Below are 15,614 nucleotides of genomic sequence, written 5' to 3'. Positions count from 1 at the left end.
CCATTCTGTGGGTTGCCTGTTCACTCTGATGGTAGTTTCTTTTGCTGTGCAGAAGCTCTTGAGTTTAATTAGATCCCATTTGTCAATTTTGGCTTTTGTTGTGTTTCATAGATCTTATTGCTGCTACAGAAGAGATCTAGACCATCCTAAAGTGCTGAACTCTGCTCCCACTGTGCCCACAGTGATGCCACAGCTGGATTGTTGCTGCCCCACCCGCCCCCTTACTTACGCTCACCCACCCAACCCACTATGACACGCTGCCCTGCCCAGCCAGAGATTATGTAATAGGTCCAGCTATGTGCGCTTACTGTCAGTAAGGCATTGCCCTTTCTGATAGTTCTGATGTTCAGTTGGAAATCTCTGTTGAGAGCAGAAGAAATCTCAATTGGGAAGAGAAGGATGAGTGAGCTCAGAAGGCATCATCATCACACCACATTGCTGTGTGTAAAGACCGTAGAAAGAAAAGTAAAATCCAGGGAGAGTGAAAAACAAAAAAAAAGGAGGAGGCAGGAGAAGAAATTGAAAAGGGAATTAAAACAAAAGAGCTTAAACAGGAAGGGAAAAGAAGAGAAGATGCAATGTGAAAGGAGAATAGAGATTTTGTTCTCTACTTTTCTTAGGTTGGATTTGGTCCTGAACTTGTGTAGTGCGATGATTAGGATATGCTATGTCTGAGAGCCTGACATGTGTTTCTTCCTTTCAGCAGCTGTATCCTGTTGCCCATGCTGCTGTTTCTGCTGTTGTTTTAGGGTTAACTCCACTTATAATAGCTAGAGATTTTTCGAAAGTAGGATGGTAATAAACTAATAGAAATCAGTCAGCCAACTTTTTGGTACCCTCTAACTCTTCTATTTTTTAAAGTTTCTCTGAAGGTTTGGTTAAAGACAAACACTCAGTGTATTTGTCAATAGACATACATGAGTACCCTTAGCAACTTGTGATGGGACAAATGTAGATGAGAAAAGGAAAATGGAGCCAAAGTGTGGAAAATTTTGAAAACAAAAAGATTCCTGTGCTCCAGTGGGTTTCATTTATGAGATTTTTGAATTAAAATATGATCTGGTTTACTGAAATTTAGCTTGTAAAAAATACTGCAATTGATCCCAGGAAGCGTGAGAGTGTAGGAGGCTTACGTTTCTTCTTGGCTCTGTGTGGCCTGAACACAAGGTCTACCTTTTACCTGCTCCTTCCTGGGGCAATTACTGCACTGGCTGTTAGGGGCTTTTCCATAACGGATGTTTGTGTTCACATTTTAGGGACGTTATGATGGAAGACGTTGGACAGAATCCACTGGCTGATGTGTAAGTATGGGAATAATAAAAGAGTTCAGTAGAGGAAGCTCCACCGGAAGAGTCTCCAGCAATCCAGTAAGGAAGAGCTCCATTGTGTGAGACCTTATCTCCTCAAGTCTGAGGAGGCTTCCTAGGGATAAGAAACTTTGGCTTCGGTTCTCTGTTCTTCATCAGAATAATGATTGGGTTTTCAAAGATCTCTAGTGTCTCAAACAGCTAATCAGTCTGGCAGGAAAAAGATTCATCTCTCTTCTGGCCTCCACTCAGCCCATGTCCCTGCCTGACTAGGTTAGAAGATAACAAAAGGAGAAGCCTTTCCCTTACAGGTCTTTAAATGCTTTAGAGTATCACTTGGATTCTGCATACTTCATCTAAAATATTTTAAAACAAGTGTGTTAAAGTATTCATAGAAAAAATATTTATTTTGCTTCATGAAAGATTTGTTTTAGTGGGTTCCATTTATAGTATTTAAAATTAAAATGTGGTTCCACTCCAGGAATTTACTTTATGCAAAACTGTGTAGAAATCAATTTATCATGGAAAACAAAATAAGGCTGGTTAAGCTGATTAACAACAGAAGATAAGAGAATGAGTGAAATTATACTGGAACGTCTTCTTAGTGCTACTATGTTTTCCTGTCCTGAGGTTGGTGATAAAGATGATTTTCTGTAGGTACCAGACGATAGAATTACCAGCACTAGAAGCCGTAAAACAGAACCTCGATTGCCTGAATTCAGACCTTGAAAAGGACCTGCAGAAACTGGATATGGAGAATCAGGTTCTCCTTAGAAAGATTAAAGAGAAAGAAGAAACTATTCCAAGGTAAGGCTTTGCGGTTGGTGGGGGAAGGGCCTCTCCTCCCCTGTAGGTCCCTTGGGATACGGAAGGTGGAAGGAAGTCTCACTAATTTGATGGTGAATCTTGACGTTTTATTTAAATCCTAAAGTGTGAACTACAGTGCCCTCAAAATACTCCAGGTATAGATTTTTGCATTAAATTTTCACATTAGGTTGACATTTTATCGCCATTGCATTTGGTAGTTACTCTGACTTCCTGAGACTTCGAAAGTAGCTTCTCAAACCGGGACCCTGGCAGCTTCCTTAGGGGCTGATCCACACTTGGGTGACTTCATATTTTTCAGCCTGGAAAGAGAGCTGGCCTTGTCACTAGAAGAAGCCAAAGAGGAGGAGGAGTTGAACTATATCATAGATGAACAGGAGGAATCCCTGAGGCAGCTGGAATTAGAGACAGCAAAGCTGGTAAGGAGGTGTCTAGAAAAGGACCATTGGATGCATTTTGTTTGCATTCTGCTGCTCTCTTTCCCAGGAATTCATCCCATGTTCATTGCTTCTGTGTCTAAAATCATGGCTGTTTAAGAGAGTGTTCTGGGAATGAAGTACTAGGCATGGGGGCCGAAGAGGCTTTTTTCCCAGATCTGCTGTGTGAGCCAGAGTGCACTTTTCTGACTTGATAGACTAATCCCCAGATATTATTCCAGTGGCCTGGTGAAGGGGGAGAGATGACGGCAGAGCAACTTTCTTCCTTTGACTTCCTTTTTCCCCACAGGAAAAAAGTAATGCAATCCTAAGCAGGAATGTGGTGGAGATTCAGAAAAAGGTAAGGGGAGCCCTGGGTTTTTTAGGGTCCCCGAGTCCCTAAGAACATTGTGTCTTCACAAGAGAAAGGCTGGCGGGCTGGGCTGGGAGTATGCAGGAGGGGTCCTAGGCACATTCAGAATGAGAAAAGATATACATAAATGTTAACGGAAAGGCTGTTCTCCACATAGCAAAGCCTGCCCTGGAAACAAGACTCTTTTCTTAGGCATCTCAATAAGAGTTATCTTCCCGAACTCTCTAATCACAGAGACTGGAGAAGAAGGAGCAACTGGCAAAGTTTGCGTGCTCCGTCTGCACTGCTGCTGCCAATTCTCTGGGCATTACAGATTGTGGTGAGAGGGCTAAAGGGCTGTACAGGGGGAAAAGACTTATCCCTCCTCCTACTCTGCCCCATTCTCTCTTCCCTTTCTCATTGTCCTCCCCTCCTCGCTGTGCCCTTGCTTCCATGGGCTATGGGAAGAGAAAAGTCTATCCAGCCCACATGGAGTCAGGTAGCCTCCACAGGGAGAAGGAGATGCTTTTCTTCCAAGCTTCTATCCAGGGCCCGAATTAGTAACCACCGTCTGCAGCCTGGGACCCCCAGTCTGCCACTGTCCCGGGTTTTCATGTCTGTGTGCCTTACTTAGTTCATGATTTTTTGAATGGTATTTTAGATTTCAGGGTTATTTACAAATATTGGCCTTGAAGAAGAAACCACAAAGCAGATCCTGGAGGAAATGAAGGTGAGTACAAAAAACAAACAGATTTTCTGGGAGATGTGTAAATTCTAGGTCCTGTGAGAAATTGCTCTCAAGGACTCCCCTAGGGTATGTACTGGTTATGTCTGTGTACTTACCAGAGATGAGTCAGTGTCCTTTATTCTCTGTATGTAATCCCATGGCCTGTGGGGCATTATGACATCACTAGTCACACTAGGAGCAGAGATGACTGCAGTGGATCAAAGTGGAGGGAACTGCTCCAGAGTCCCCATCTTCCACCAGTCAATAAAACACATGTTCTGAATGCCCATTGGGACCTGCCCTCCAGAAGCTTTTTAAGTGAGGACACACAAATAAGATATTCAATAGGAAGAAAATATTGACTCCCATAATCATACAGGGATGTGTCATGATCTTCGGATTTCCAACCCATAGCTCAAAGGCCAAAGAAGTTTTTTTTAAATTTTATTTTATTATCTTTTTCCTCTGCTAGAAGATAAACCCATTGAGAACATGAATTGTTGCCTATGTTGTTCATTTGTTTCCCCAGGGCCTAGAACTATGTGCCTGGCACATAGTAGATGCCCAATAAATATATATTGAATGAATGACTACACTGGACACCCAATAGTGGGGAAAACCCCTTTTAGGAAGCTCTCTGCATACTTATGTGGTGAGTGTGGCAATTTAACTGAGCCCACTATACAAGAGCTCCACTGTCTTATGTATTTCTCAGAAAAAGAGAAACCAGGTTTTTCTCTCTCTCCTTTTTTTTTTTTGGAGATGGAGTCTCTCTCTGTCACCCAGGCTGGAGTGCAGTGGTAAGATCTCGGCTCACTGCAACCTCTGCTTCCCAGGAGTTAAAGCAATTCTCCTGCCTCAGCCTCCTGAGTAGCTGGGACTACAGGCACATGCCACGATACCTGGCTAATTTTTGTATTTTCAGTAGAGATGGGGTTTCACCACGTTGGCCAGAGTTCACCATGTTAGCCAGAGTGGTCTTGAATTCCTGACCTCAAGCAATCTGCCTGCCTTGGTCTCCCAAAGTGCTGGGATTACAGGCGTGAGTCACCACGCCTGGCCCAGGTTTCTCTTTTATTTCCTGTGTGATTCAGGGGACATGCCAGTGCACCCTATGAAATATGAGTGGGAGGAAGAGGCTTGTGAGCTTTGGCCAGTAGGCCTGGAGGAAGGAGGATGGCTGGGTTAACTGAATGGGCACTGGCCTACTGAGGCGTAAATGTCAGCTCTGCCACTTTAAAGCTTAACTTACATACTCAACTTCTCTGCGCCTTTGTTTCCTCATTTGTAAAATGGAGGGGGGAGGGGGTAATAACAAGTGCCCACCCTAAATTGTTATCAGATGTCTTCAACATGATAGCCATTAGTATCATGCCCTCTGCTGGTCTGGATATGGTAATTACCTGCTTCCCTTCCATAAAAGAATGCTAGTAACTTTCTGCTGTCACTCATTGTCTTCCACAGGCAAGACTACAGAAGTCAACAGAGTCCTGTGCAAAGCAAGAGGAGGAACTGGCTGAGGTAGAGGCAATGTCTCTTCCACTGAGGGCCTGCCCAGGATAGAATGGGAGAGAATCCCAAGGGTCTTAGAAACAGATCTGCTTGAGGCATGGGAGAGGGAGGTACAAAAACATCTTGCAAATGAATTTCTGATTCTTATGCATTCTCATGCAGCTGAAGGGAAAGAAAACTTCTATTAAAAATACTGCTTTTACCATTTCTTACATCTCTATGTCAAATACCATTGTTGAATTCCAAACCAAAGTGCCTTGACACGTCCCCTGGTATTTCACATGAGAGGCAGATGACAACTTGGGCAAAATATTTCCTTTGCTTAAAATCAGACCCTGTGCCTAATGATGAGATCACCTCTTTGTGATGTGACTGTTTTTCCTTCAAGTCAGGAGTTGCTAGGTAACCAACCAAGTGCCAGGGCACCAGGTAGGGCCCCAGGGAGAAGACTGGGCCTGGTTCTGATTTAACTCATGGGGTTTGTTAATTTTCTTTCTTTTTAGATAGAGAGTGACTACCAATCTGTGTCTGAGCTCTGTAAGGACCAGGTCTACTACATAAAGGTACAACCCGTGTGGAGGAAAAGCCCAAGTAGAAGCAGAATGTCTCCAAGGCCGCCATGGGTTCCTTGGTTTTTCATTAGGCTAGAATGTGTCACTAGAGAAAATGCTCTCTATACAACAGCAACAAGAAGACGGACGTATGTTAAGGATTTACTTTGTGCCAAGCACTGTGCTAAGCACTCAGCATATAGTATTTTTCTCAATCAATTTGTTCAACAATTCTATGAGCGTGACAGTTATGATCAAGGGGACAATGAGGTTTCAGGAAGTTAGCATGCAGCTAGTAACACTGTTAATAAACGTCAGAGCTGGGACTTGAATACAAGCAGGGACCTGAATGGGAGGGAGCTCTTTTTGTTCATATACATCCATTCTGGTCACTAATATCTTTGAATTTTTTATTAGAACCCCTCCCCCACTGGTGTGTGCATACTGATGGGTATACTGTTTGGAAAATAATTAGCAGAATGTTTTTATTAATGACATCATGATGAAATATAGAAATTTTCCATTTATGACTTTTTTTTTTTTAACTTCATGGAAAGAAATACCAGGAAGTTCTGAGGAAGATGAAAGAGGAAAAGGAGGCGCTGCTTCTTGAAAAAGAAATGTAAGCTCAGAAAAATGGCCTCCCTGACGGACTGCAGTGTCAGTCCCGCAGTCCAGGTGGTATTTGAAGGGCGGGGTGCTTCTCAGCACAGTGTGTGTCACTGTGTAAATGGCCTCCAACAAGTCATCTCTTTCAGCCTCCGCTCCATGGTTCAGACTGGAAAACCAACAGCATTCAGGCTCTCCTCTTGCCGTCCTCAGCAATTGGTGTTTTAAAAGCCTCTTTTTGGCCGGGCGCGGTGGCTCACGCCTATAATCCCAACACTTTGAGAGGCCGAGGTGGGTGGATCACCTGAAGTCAGGAGATCGAGACCATCCTGGCTAACATGGTGAAACCCCGTCTCTACTAACAAAATGCAAAAATGAGCCGGGCGTGGTGGCGGCCACCTGTAATCCTAGCTACTCGGGAGGCTGAGGTATGAGAATCCCTTGAACCTGGGAGGTAGAGGTTGCAGTGAACCGAGATCAGGCCACTGCACTCCAGCCTAGGCAACAGAGTGAGACTTTGTCTCAAAAAAAAAAAAAAAGATCTCTTTTTAATGTTCTTCTTTTTGTTGTTTGTTGTTGTTGTTGTTGTTTGTTTGAGACAGAGTTTCACTCTTGTCACCCAGGCTGGAGTGCAACGGTATGATCTCACTTACCTGCAACCTCCACCTCCCAGGTGCCCACCTCCACCTCCACCTCCACCACCGCGCCCAGCTAATTTTTGTGTTTTTAGTAGAGACAGGTTTTCACCATGTTAGCCAGGCTGGTCTCGAACTCCTGATCCCAGGTGATCCACCTGCCTCAGACTCCCAAAGTGCTGGGATTACAGGTGCGAGCCACCATGCCTGGCCCTAATGTTCTTTTCACATGTCCTCAGAGGCATGCCATTCCTGAAAATTATCTGGAGCTATGTTCAGAGAGGAAGAAACGTAGTAAAAAGAGGACTAGGGACCCAGAAATATTCCTTTATGTGTGTGTGCTGTCTCCTTTCCCAGGATGCAGTGGGTCCACCAGACTGACCAGAGGCCCCAGTGATGCCCTTTTATACTTTCTTTCCATAGACTGTATGTCTCAGGACTTGTCACACTTTCCTTTTGATTATTTATACTTTTCTATTGCATTATATAATATACATAGAGTGCACAAATTTTATATAGCTTGGTGAATTTTTATACATGATAACACCACTGAGATCAAGCTACGGAATATTTTGAGTTCCCGAAAAGTCTCCCTGTTCCCTCCTCCCAGTCAATATTCCTGGAAAAGTAACCATTAGCCTGACTTCTATCTCTTTCTTTTTAAAGCATTCTTGAACTTTATATAAATTTAGTATGTTCTTGATTGTGTCTGGCTTTCACTAAGACTCACTCGCATTGCTGCATGATTTGTTCTTTTTCATGGCTGTTATATTCTATTATAGAAATATGGCACAATTTATCTATGCTACTGTTAAGGAACATGTTGCTTATTTCCAGTTTAGAAATTTATAATAAAGCTGCTACAAGCATTCTTGTGCATGTCTTTCGTTGGATGTATCCTCTCATTTTTCCTGGGTTATATACCAAGGAATAGAATTTCTAGGTCACAGAGTATATACATCTTTGATTTACTAGATAAGCTGAACAATTTTCCAAAGTGCCTGTACCAATGTCCCCTCCCATAAAAAATGTACAAGAGTTCTAGCTATTCCTCATCCTTACTTTCACTCAGTATTTATAGCCTTTATGATTTTAGCTATTCTGGCAGGAGGGTGTAGTGACGTATACAATTTTGATTTAAAAAACATTTTATTACTCAATAATAATGACATTTTATGTGCATTTTATTGCTGATTAATAATGATGTTTTTATAGCTTTTCACACAGTTTGGAAATTTGAATGTCCTCTTTTGTGACATGTCTTTCGCCTGCATTTGTGAGATGGTTAGTCTTTTTCTAATTGATTTGTTGGAGTTCCTTATTTTTTTCATAAGATCCTTTGTCAAATGTATGTATTATAGTCTATTCTGCAGCTTTCCTTTTTTACTTTCTTAATGACATTTTGGATAAACAATAGTTATTAATTTAGAAAAAAATCTAATCTGTGAAATGTGTCAATCCATTCTTCTTTGCTTTCTGCCTTTTAGAGGTCATAAAACTACTTTCTATGGTTTCCCCTAGAATTTTTTATCATTTACCTTTTACTCAGGTTTACATTCTTTTGGAATTTATTTTCTTTTCTGTGGTGTGAGGTAGAAATTAAAATTTGTGGGTTTTTTTTCCATATGGATATCCAATTGATCCAGCACCATTTATTGAAGATACTATGCATTTGCAGTGGTGTCTTATTTTATGTCTGGTGACCATATATGTGTGTTTCTGGATGTTTTATTCTGTACAATTAGTCTCTGTTTCTATCCTTGTGCCAAAACTACACTAATTATTATAGCTTTATAATTAGTATTGATATGGTAGCTTAAATTCTGCATGATTATCTTGGCTTTCTTGGCCCCCTGAATTTCTATATAAATTTTAAAATCGGTTTTTCAACTTCTACCAAAACAAAAAAAAAAACTTTGCTGAGATGTTGATTGGAGTTACATGGAATCTATAGATAAAGTGAGAGATAATTAGTATCTAAACAATAATTTTCCAGGGCCAGGTGCTGTGGCTCATGCCTGTAATGCCAGCGTTTTCGGAGGCTGTGGGGGGAGGTTCTCTTGAGGCCAGGAGATCGAGACTAGCCTGCGCAGCATAGCAAGACACTATCTCTACAAAAAATAAAACAAATTAGCTGGGCATGGCTGTGTGTGCCTATAGTCCTAGCTACTCAGGAGGCTGAGGCAGGAGGATTGTTTGAGCCCAGGAGTTTGAGGTAAAAGTGAGTTATATTGCACCACTGTATTCCAGCCTGGACCACAGAGTGAGATGTTATCTCAAAAAGAATAATAAAAATAAACAATAGTTTCACACACCATGATATCTTCATCCCCTTGTTTATTTAGATATTTAATTTCTCAAAATAATGTTTTACAGTTTTCTGTGTGGTGTTCTTATACACTTTCCATCAGATTTATTCCTAGGTATTTAATATTTTTAATGCTACTGTGAATGCTGTGTTAATGTGATTTTCTTTTTTTATTAATATTAAAAAAAAAGAGAGATGGTGGCCAGGTGTGGTGGCTCGTGCCTGTAATCCCAGCACTTTAGGAAGCTGAGGCAGGTGGATTACCTGAGGTCAGGAGTTCGAGACCAGCCTGACCAACATGGTGAAACCCTGTCTTTACTAAAAATACAAAAAAAAAAAAAAAAAAAAAAAGCCAGGTGTGGTGGCACATGGCTGTAGTCCCAGCTACTTGGGAGGTTGAGGCAGGAGAATTGCTTGAACCTGGGAGGTGGAGGTTGCAGTGAACCAAGATTATGCCACTGTACTCCAGCCTGGGTGACAGAGCGAGACTCCATCTCAAAAAATAAAAATAAATTAATAAAATAAAATAGAAACAGGGTCCCACTATGTTGCCCAGGCTGGTCTCAAACTCCTGGGCTTAAGCGATCCTCCCGCCTTGGCCTCCCAAAGTGCTAGGATTGCAGGTGTGAGCCAACATGCCCAGCCTTGATTTTTTAATTGATTACTCTTAGTGCATAGAAATACAATTGGTTTCTATATATTGAACTTGTATCATTAATCTCACTAAATTCACCTATTCTAAAAATTTCTTTTAGCTTCTCAACTATAAATAATAACAATTGTATTTTTTCCTTTTCAGTCGTTAACTTTTTATTTCTTTTTCTTGCTTTATTGAATTATTTGCAAGCATTTGCAGGCATTATTTGCTGGTATTATTTACAGGCATTTCCATTAATGGACTCAATCCTATTGCAGAAAATGAAACTTAGGACAACAAAACAAAACAAAACAAATGAACAAACAATGAGCAGAAGGTATTGGCGAGTGAATAAAAGCAAGCAGATTCTGGAAGGGATCTGGCACTTGGAAAAAGAGAATGATGGGCATTATTTCCCCTATTTTTATAGTTTCTAGCCTGAAGAAAGACCAAACTGGGTGTGTAAGATGCACCAGCAGAGAAAACCTATAGTCTTTTTGGACTAACAAAACAGAGAATAAAGAGTTTGAGGCAGTCAAAGATACTGGGGAAAAAGTAGAGAGTCAGACATGGGGAGTTCCTAAATATGTGTCTAAACTATACCTGAATCTCTGACTGGACTTCCAAACCATGCATGCTCAGGGCAATGTGTGAGCAGCCCAGCTGAGGACATAAGACCAGAACTGACATTTGAGCTGCCACCAAGACACAAACTGCAGTTTGAATCCAACGTCAGGGTTATATCCAGCTTAGTTTTCATTGATTGTCTTCTTTTAAAAATGAATCATATTTTCCTGGTTCTTTATAAGTTTAGCAATTATGGATTTTAAATGTTGAGCATTGTGAATGTTATTAAGAGTCTAGGATATGAATCGTAGATGTCGCATAACTTAGGAAAGCACCTTTCATCAGCCTCTCAGATTATGTTACCTAATTCTTGGCTCTGATCTCTTACCTAGATCCAAAGCCCAGAATGACTCCTCTCAAATAGTGGAACCTGGGTCAATTTTGGTGGACACCACCCAAAGAAACATGGCAAGTTTTTCCTATTCCAAACCTGGGTTTTCCTCTATCCCTTCCCTCTCCTAGGTTCTCTCTCTCTCCCTCCTTTTTAATAATCCTATAATTAGGAAATAATGAGGATTCGTGCCTACTCCACACCATGGAAGCTAGGAGGTGGCAGAGCCAGAATTCAAACCCAGGCATCCTGACTCCAGGGTCTCTGCTCTTCTGCCTCTCTGTGAACACGTGAAAAGCCATAGCTGTGATTTTTCATTGCTTCCCACAGGAGAGGACCACCATTAAGAAACAAGGGAGAATCTGTTGGTACAAGTAAGTGGAAGAATCTTGCTTTTACCTAGCCTAGACCACATTTCACTCTGCACATTACCTGATAAGGGCCAAAAGAACAAGGATAAACACATCATCCACTGATCAGTATACATAAGGCAGCCCCAAATTTCTTCCAACCATTCTTACTTTTCTCAGTGCAGAATTATAACACCAGAGTTAAACAGCAGTTATAAATAGCTGGAGAAATGTGTGGCTATTTCTGAGAAATTTGGGATAAAGATGTAGGTTGCATTTAACTTTTAATTTTCATTCTTATGATCCTAGGTATAGCCCCTTTCCATTTTTCAAGTCCTGAACTTGATTACCTCTGTGATATTCCTTGTTGGGAAAAAAGTTCAGGGTGCATTAATTTTCTTAGTTATCTTCAGGCTTAGAAATTTTAGAAAAAAAGATACTTGAACTCTCTGTGCCTTTGCTTTTTTAATTTTTGAAACAAGAAGATTGACCCTGAAGAGCTTCAAGTGGCACTTTAATAAAAAGCCCCATTGCCTACTTTCCCTTATCAACTTTGCCTGAAGAAAGCAATTTACCAGCCATTTATGACTGTGAGGTTTGCCTTTCACTGCTTGACCTTGGGCTGTCTTTTTTCTCATGCAAATAATGAACATCTCTTTGCAGGTATTTCCAGTATCTCACCTTCATGGCCCTAGTCTTCATTAGGTTGCTGGCTTGTGTGTTTTTCCACCTACAGTACATAAACCCAGATCTTCTCGTGGATGTCCTGCCACTGGTGCTAAGCAGGGGCACCTTGGAGAGTCTGAGGAAGGTCTCACGTCCCTTCCTCACTCTAGCAGTGGAAGAAGCACTACCACATTAGTCTGGGGTGACCTGGGGGCATCACCCCACACCTGAGTGGAGGGGACCGTGGCTGTGGCCCCATGTTGGGGATGGCCAGGAAGGATGTGGAAGCCTTTGACTCAGAGCCGCTACTTGACATCTGAGTTTTTCATTTCATTTTTTCCCTGCTTTCCCTCTGGAATGTCTCTCTTTCAAATAAAGAATATGTTTGACAAGAGTCCGCAGTGTTGGTGTGTGAATTTAGTCTGTGAGTCCTGGGACCCCTCACTAGGTATTCACAAGTTCCACCCTTTGCTGTTGAGAAAAGCTGCACTTAAGGCGAGATAATAAAAACTCCCCTCAGGACTTCCATTCTCTGCTCTATATTTTTAAAAACTTAAACAATCATATACTTACCCGGGCATGGTGGCACGCACCTGTAATACCAGGTACTCGGGAGGCTGAGGCGGGAGTATTGCTTGAACTGGGGAGGCAGAGGTTGCAGTGAGCCGAGATCGCGCCACTGCACTCCAGCCTGGGTGACAGAGTGAGACGTCTCAATAATAATAATAATAATAATAATAATAATGTGTTCATTTGTTAGATTCTCCAGACTCTTTGGGGTGTACATAAGGGCACTCAATTTAGGAACCACTGAGGTAGATACAAAGCTTTTCCCCTTCTACCGTTTTAACAACACATTATCTCCCCTACAAGCTTATTTTATTTTATATTATGCTATGTCTTATAAGATTAAGATGTGGAAAAAAACTGATCTTTTTCATTTAAACAGGTTGTTACTCATTCTTAAATGAGAAGAAAAGTATCCTAAAATTCAGGTGCAATTAAAAGCAGCATATAAAACCAGAAAGTGCTTGAGATACAGCCAAACACAAATGTGTACCTACCTATCCTTCAATCCCAGTTCAAATGTCCTCACTCCCATATGGCTGCCTCTGCCCCCTTCTCACTGAAGACAGCCTCTCTTGCCTTCCAGATGCTCCTGAAACCTTCTCTGGGCATCCCATACTGCCCTGTCCACTTCTGCCTCATAGTGTCATCACTGTGTGCCTTGACCTCGGGGCTGATGGCCCCTTTATTTTTGTATCATCCCACATGTTCCCTTTACACAGTATCTTCACAAAGTAGGATTTAGTAAAAGAGGGAATGATTCCTTGAGTAATCTGTATTTCTTTCCCTGAGCACTTGGAGGGTCACAATTGGAACCGTGAGCCTAGACCCTGTATTGTGAAAGCTCACACTTTTGCAGGGACAGCCACATGGAGCCTGGATGGTGCAGAGGGAAGGGAAGCAGAAGAATGTGGCACAAAACCTGAGGTCATCTAACCTGCTGGTGGCATCTCCATGGTTACCAAAGTGGTGGAGATGCCTTTCTTTGCCTGTTTCTTCTGCCTACACATTCCCTACACTCTTACTTTCTAGTGACCTTCTCTCCTTTAGAAACCTTTATTGATGTAGGTTTTAATTGAATTTCACTTGGACAGCATCCGGGCAGAAGAAACACACTGTATGTTTACTTTGGCTGTAGACATGGCCCTGTCTCAGGTTTTCTTTCTGAGGTCTGGGGAAGAAGAGAGTGAATGATCTCAGAGCAAGGTGTCTATAAAATGAAAAACTGGCCAATATCACCCTCTCGTGGCCAAATGAAAGCCTTTTGCATTTCAAGTGGCTTCACCCAAAGGAGTGATTAACAAATTGAAGCAAGAAAGAGGGATCGGATGTCACCATTGGATAATTTTCTCTATGTGTTCTAATAAGTCCAATTAGTCTTCATTCGTCTATTAATTCATTCATTCAACGAATACCTACTGAGCATCTTCCTTGGGCTAGGCAGTGTTCTAAGTGCTGGGATATAGCAATGAACACAACAGACAAAAATCTCTGCTCACATTCTAGTGGATAGAAGCAGACAATAAACACATTATTAAATATGCAAATATTGGATGATGTTAAGTGATATAACAAAGTTCAGTGGGGAAGAGGGAGTGCTGAGGAGGAGCAGTCACAATGTTCATTGAGACAGTGCCATTATAACAAAGACCAGAATGAGATGAAGGATTCAGCCAGTGGTAGATGAAGAGACAGCGAAGACATGGTCTTGAGGTTGTAGGGTGCCCATGATGCTGAGGTTCCTTTGCAGATTCCCTGCTCACACTTCTGTAATGGTCCCTCCATTAAAGTCTCTTCATCGGAATCCTCCAAGTTGAATTCTGGTTCTGCTAGGACAGGACCCTGGCTGATACATTGTCCACTGGCCAGAACATGTCCTAGGCCAAAGGGCTTCAGCGATTGGGTGACTCTAAGACTATAGGTCTATGTGAGAAGAATGGCTGTGGCTGGCCGAGAGAAGTATCCCATTCCCATCCCGTCACACAATTCCTCATCAACCTGTAGAACACTCAGGCTCTCCTCTACCACCTAGCCCTCCCTGCAGACACAACCCTAGACAAACATGGGCCTATCCCAACGTTCAAGGCTGGCTAGAAAGCAGCAGCTTGGGCTAATATGGACTAGGTAGCCCCTTACTTACAGTCAGCCATCTAGTGGGGATTTGAAACCTTGAAACTGTTAGAAATTCATGTTGCTGACACACAGTTGCTTTTGCTGCCCCCAGAGAGCCTGCCTCCAATAGGAAGCTGGCTTCAGAAGGGCCTGAATGGCATTCTTAAATCTTGGAAGCAGAAGAGGGATGGCTGCTGCTTTAAAAAATAATAATTTTTTTTTTTTTTGAGACAAAGCCTTGCTCTGTCACCCAGGCTAAAGTGAGGATGCACAGCTCACTGCATCCTCAACCTCCCAAGCCCAAGCAATGCTCCCACCTCAGCCTCCTGAGCTGGGAAGATTGCTTAAGCCCAGGAGTTTGAGACCAGCCTGGGCAACATAATGGAACCCTGTCTCTATTTTATTTTATTTTATTTTATTTATTTTTGAGATAGAGTCTTGCTCTGTTGCCCAGGCTGGAATGCAGTGGCGTGACTCAGCTCAATGCAACCTCCACCCTCCGCGGGTTCAAGCGATTCTCTTGCCTCAGCCTCCCGAGTAACTGGGACCACAGGCACGTGCTACCATGCCCAGCTAATTTTTTCCATTTTTTGTAGAGACAGGGGTCTCCCTGCTGCCCAGGCTGGTCTTGAACTCCTGGCCTTAAATGATCCTCCCACCTCAGCCTCCCAAACTACTGGGATTACAGTCGTGAACCACCACCCCTGGCCGCCGCTGCTTTAAATGAGCAGTGCTCAGCTAGGGATCTGATTTCCAGTCACAGGGAGCTCACCACTCCCGAACTATCCATCTGTTTCTGAAAGGTTTTAATAAAATAATATAAAGCACCTAGCACAAGCAGCATGTAGCGGTATTCAACCAACACAAATTTTCTTTTCCTTTGCTTTTATCTACTAATTAATCTTAGTTCTATTTTATAAAATGACACAGAAAAATGACTGCCTCCTTCATATTTTAGTCACTAAAATTGAACAGCCTTCTGTTCTCCAAAATGAACATTCCCAAGTCCTTTCAGTTCATATGGCATAACTTTTAGATCGTGTGTTATCTTATTTCTCCTCCTCTGGAACTCTACAGAGCTA

General features: G+C 42.2%; 1 protein-coding gene across 6 annotated transcripts; it reads left to right on the top strand.

Moving 5' to 3' along the window:
* The first annotated feature begins 252 nt into the window (after positions 1 to 252).
* On the top strand, positions 253 to 12,247 carry LOC129013792 (transmembrane and coiled-coil domain-containing protein 5B). Of its 6 annotated transcripts, none has more exons than XM_054450478.1 (12): positions 253 to 440; positions 1,257 to 1,301; positions 1,965 to 2,114; positions 2,434 to 2,551; positions 2,859 to 2,909; positions 3,562 to 3,630; positions 5,092 to 5,148; positions 5,643 to 5,702; positions 6,248 to 6,312; positions 10,839 to 10,914; positions 11,168 to 11,211; positions 11,851 to 12,247. In XM_054450478.1, exons 1-12 carry the CDS (start codon positions 343 to 345, stop codon positions 12,047 to 12,049), a joined length of 1,032 nt encoding a protein of 343 aa, XP_054306453.1. In that variant the 5' UTR covers positions 253 to 342; the 3' UTR covers positions 12,050 to 12,247. The 6 variants fall into 6 exon arrangements, 5 of the variants coding, with proteins under 5 accessions (XP_054306453.1, XP_054306452.1, XP_054306454.1 ...); XM_054450477.1 differs by having other exon boundaries at positions 261 to 620; XM_054450479.1 differs by having other exon boundaries at positions 307 to 440; positions 11,924 to 12,247.
* Positions 12,248 to 15,614: the final 3,367 nt, after the last annotated feature.

Source organism: Pongo pygmaeus, chromosome 16 (genome assembly GCF_028885625.2).
Source record: "Pongo pygmaeus isolate AG05252 chromosome 16, NHGRI_mPonPyg2-v2.0_pri, whole genome shotgun sequence".
Classification (NCBI taxonomy): Eukaryota; Metazoa; Chordata; class Mammalia; order Primates; family Hominidae; genus Pongo; species Pongo pygmaeus.
Note: the sequence above shows the minus strand (reverse complement) of the source record. Positions and strands in the feature narration are given on the sequence as shown.

What these genes read in the sequence shown, in the direction of transcription:
- LOC129013792 (XM_054450477.1), top strand. Translation starts at nt 343, where the DNA reads ATGTTCAGTTGGAAATCTCTGTTGAGAGCAGAAGAAATCTCAATTGGG. An exon ending in TTGTTCTCTACTTTTCTTAG is followed by an intron (nt 621 to 1,256) that starts GTTGGATTTGGT and finishes TTCACATTTTAG; the next exon opens with GGACGTTATGATGGAAGACG. An exon ending in CTGCTTCTTGAAAAAGAAAT is followed by an intron (nt 6,313 to 10,838) that starts GTAAGCTCAGAA and finishes TCTCTTACCTAG; the next exon opens with ATCCAAAGCCCAGAATGACT.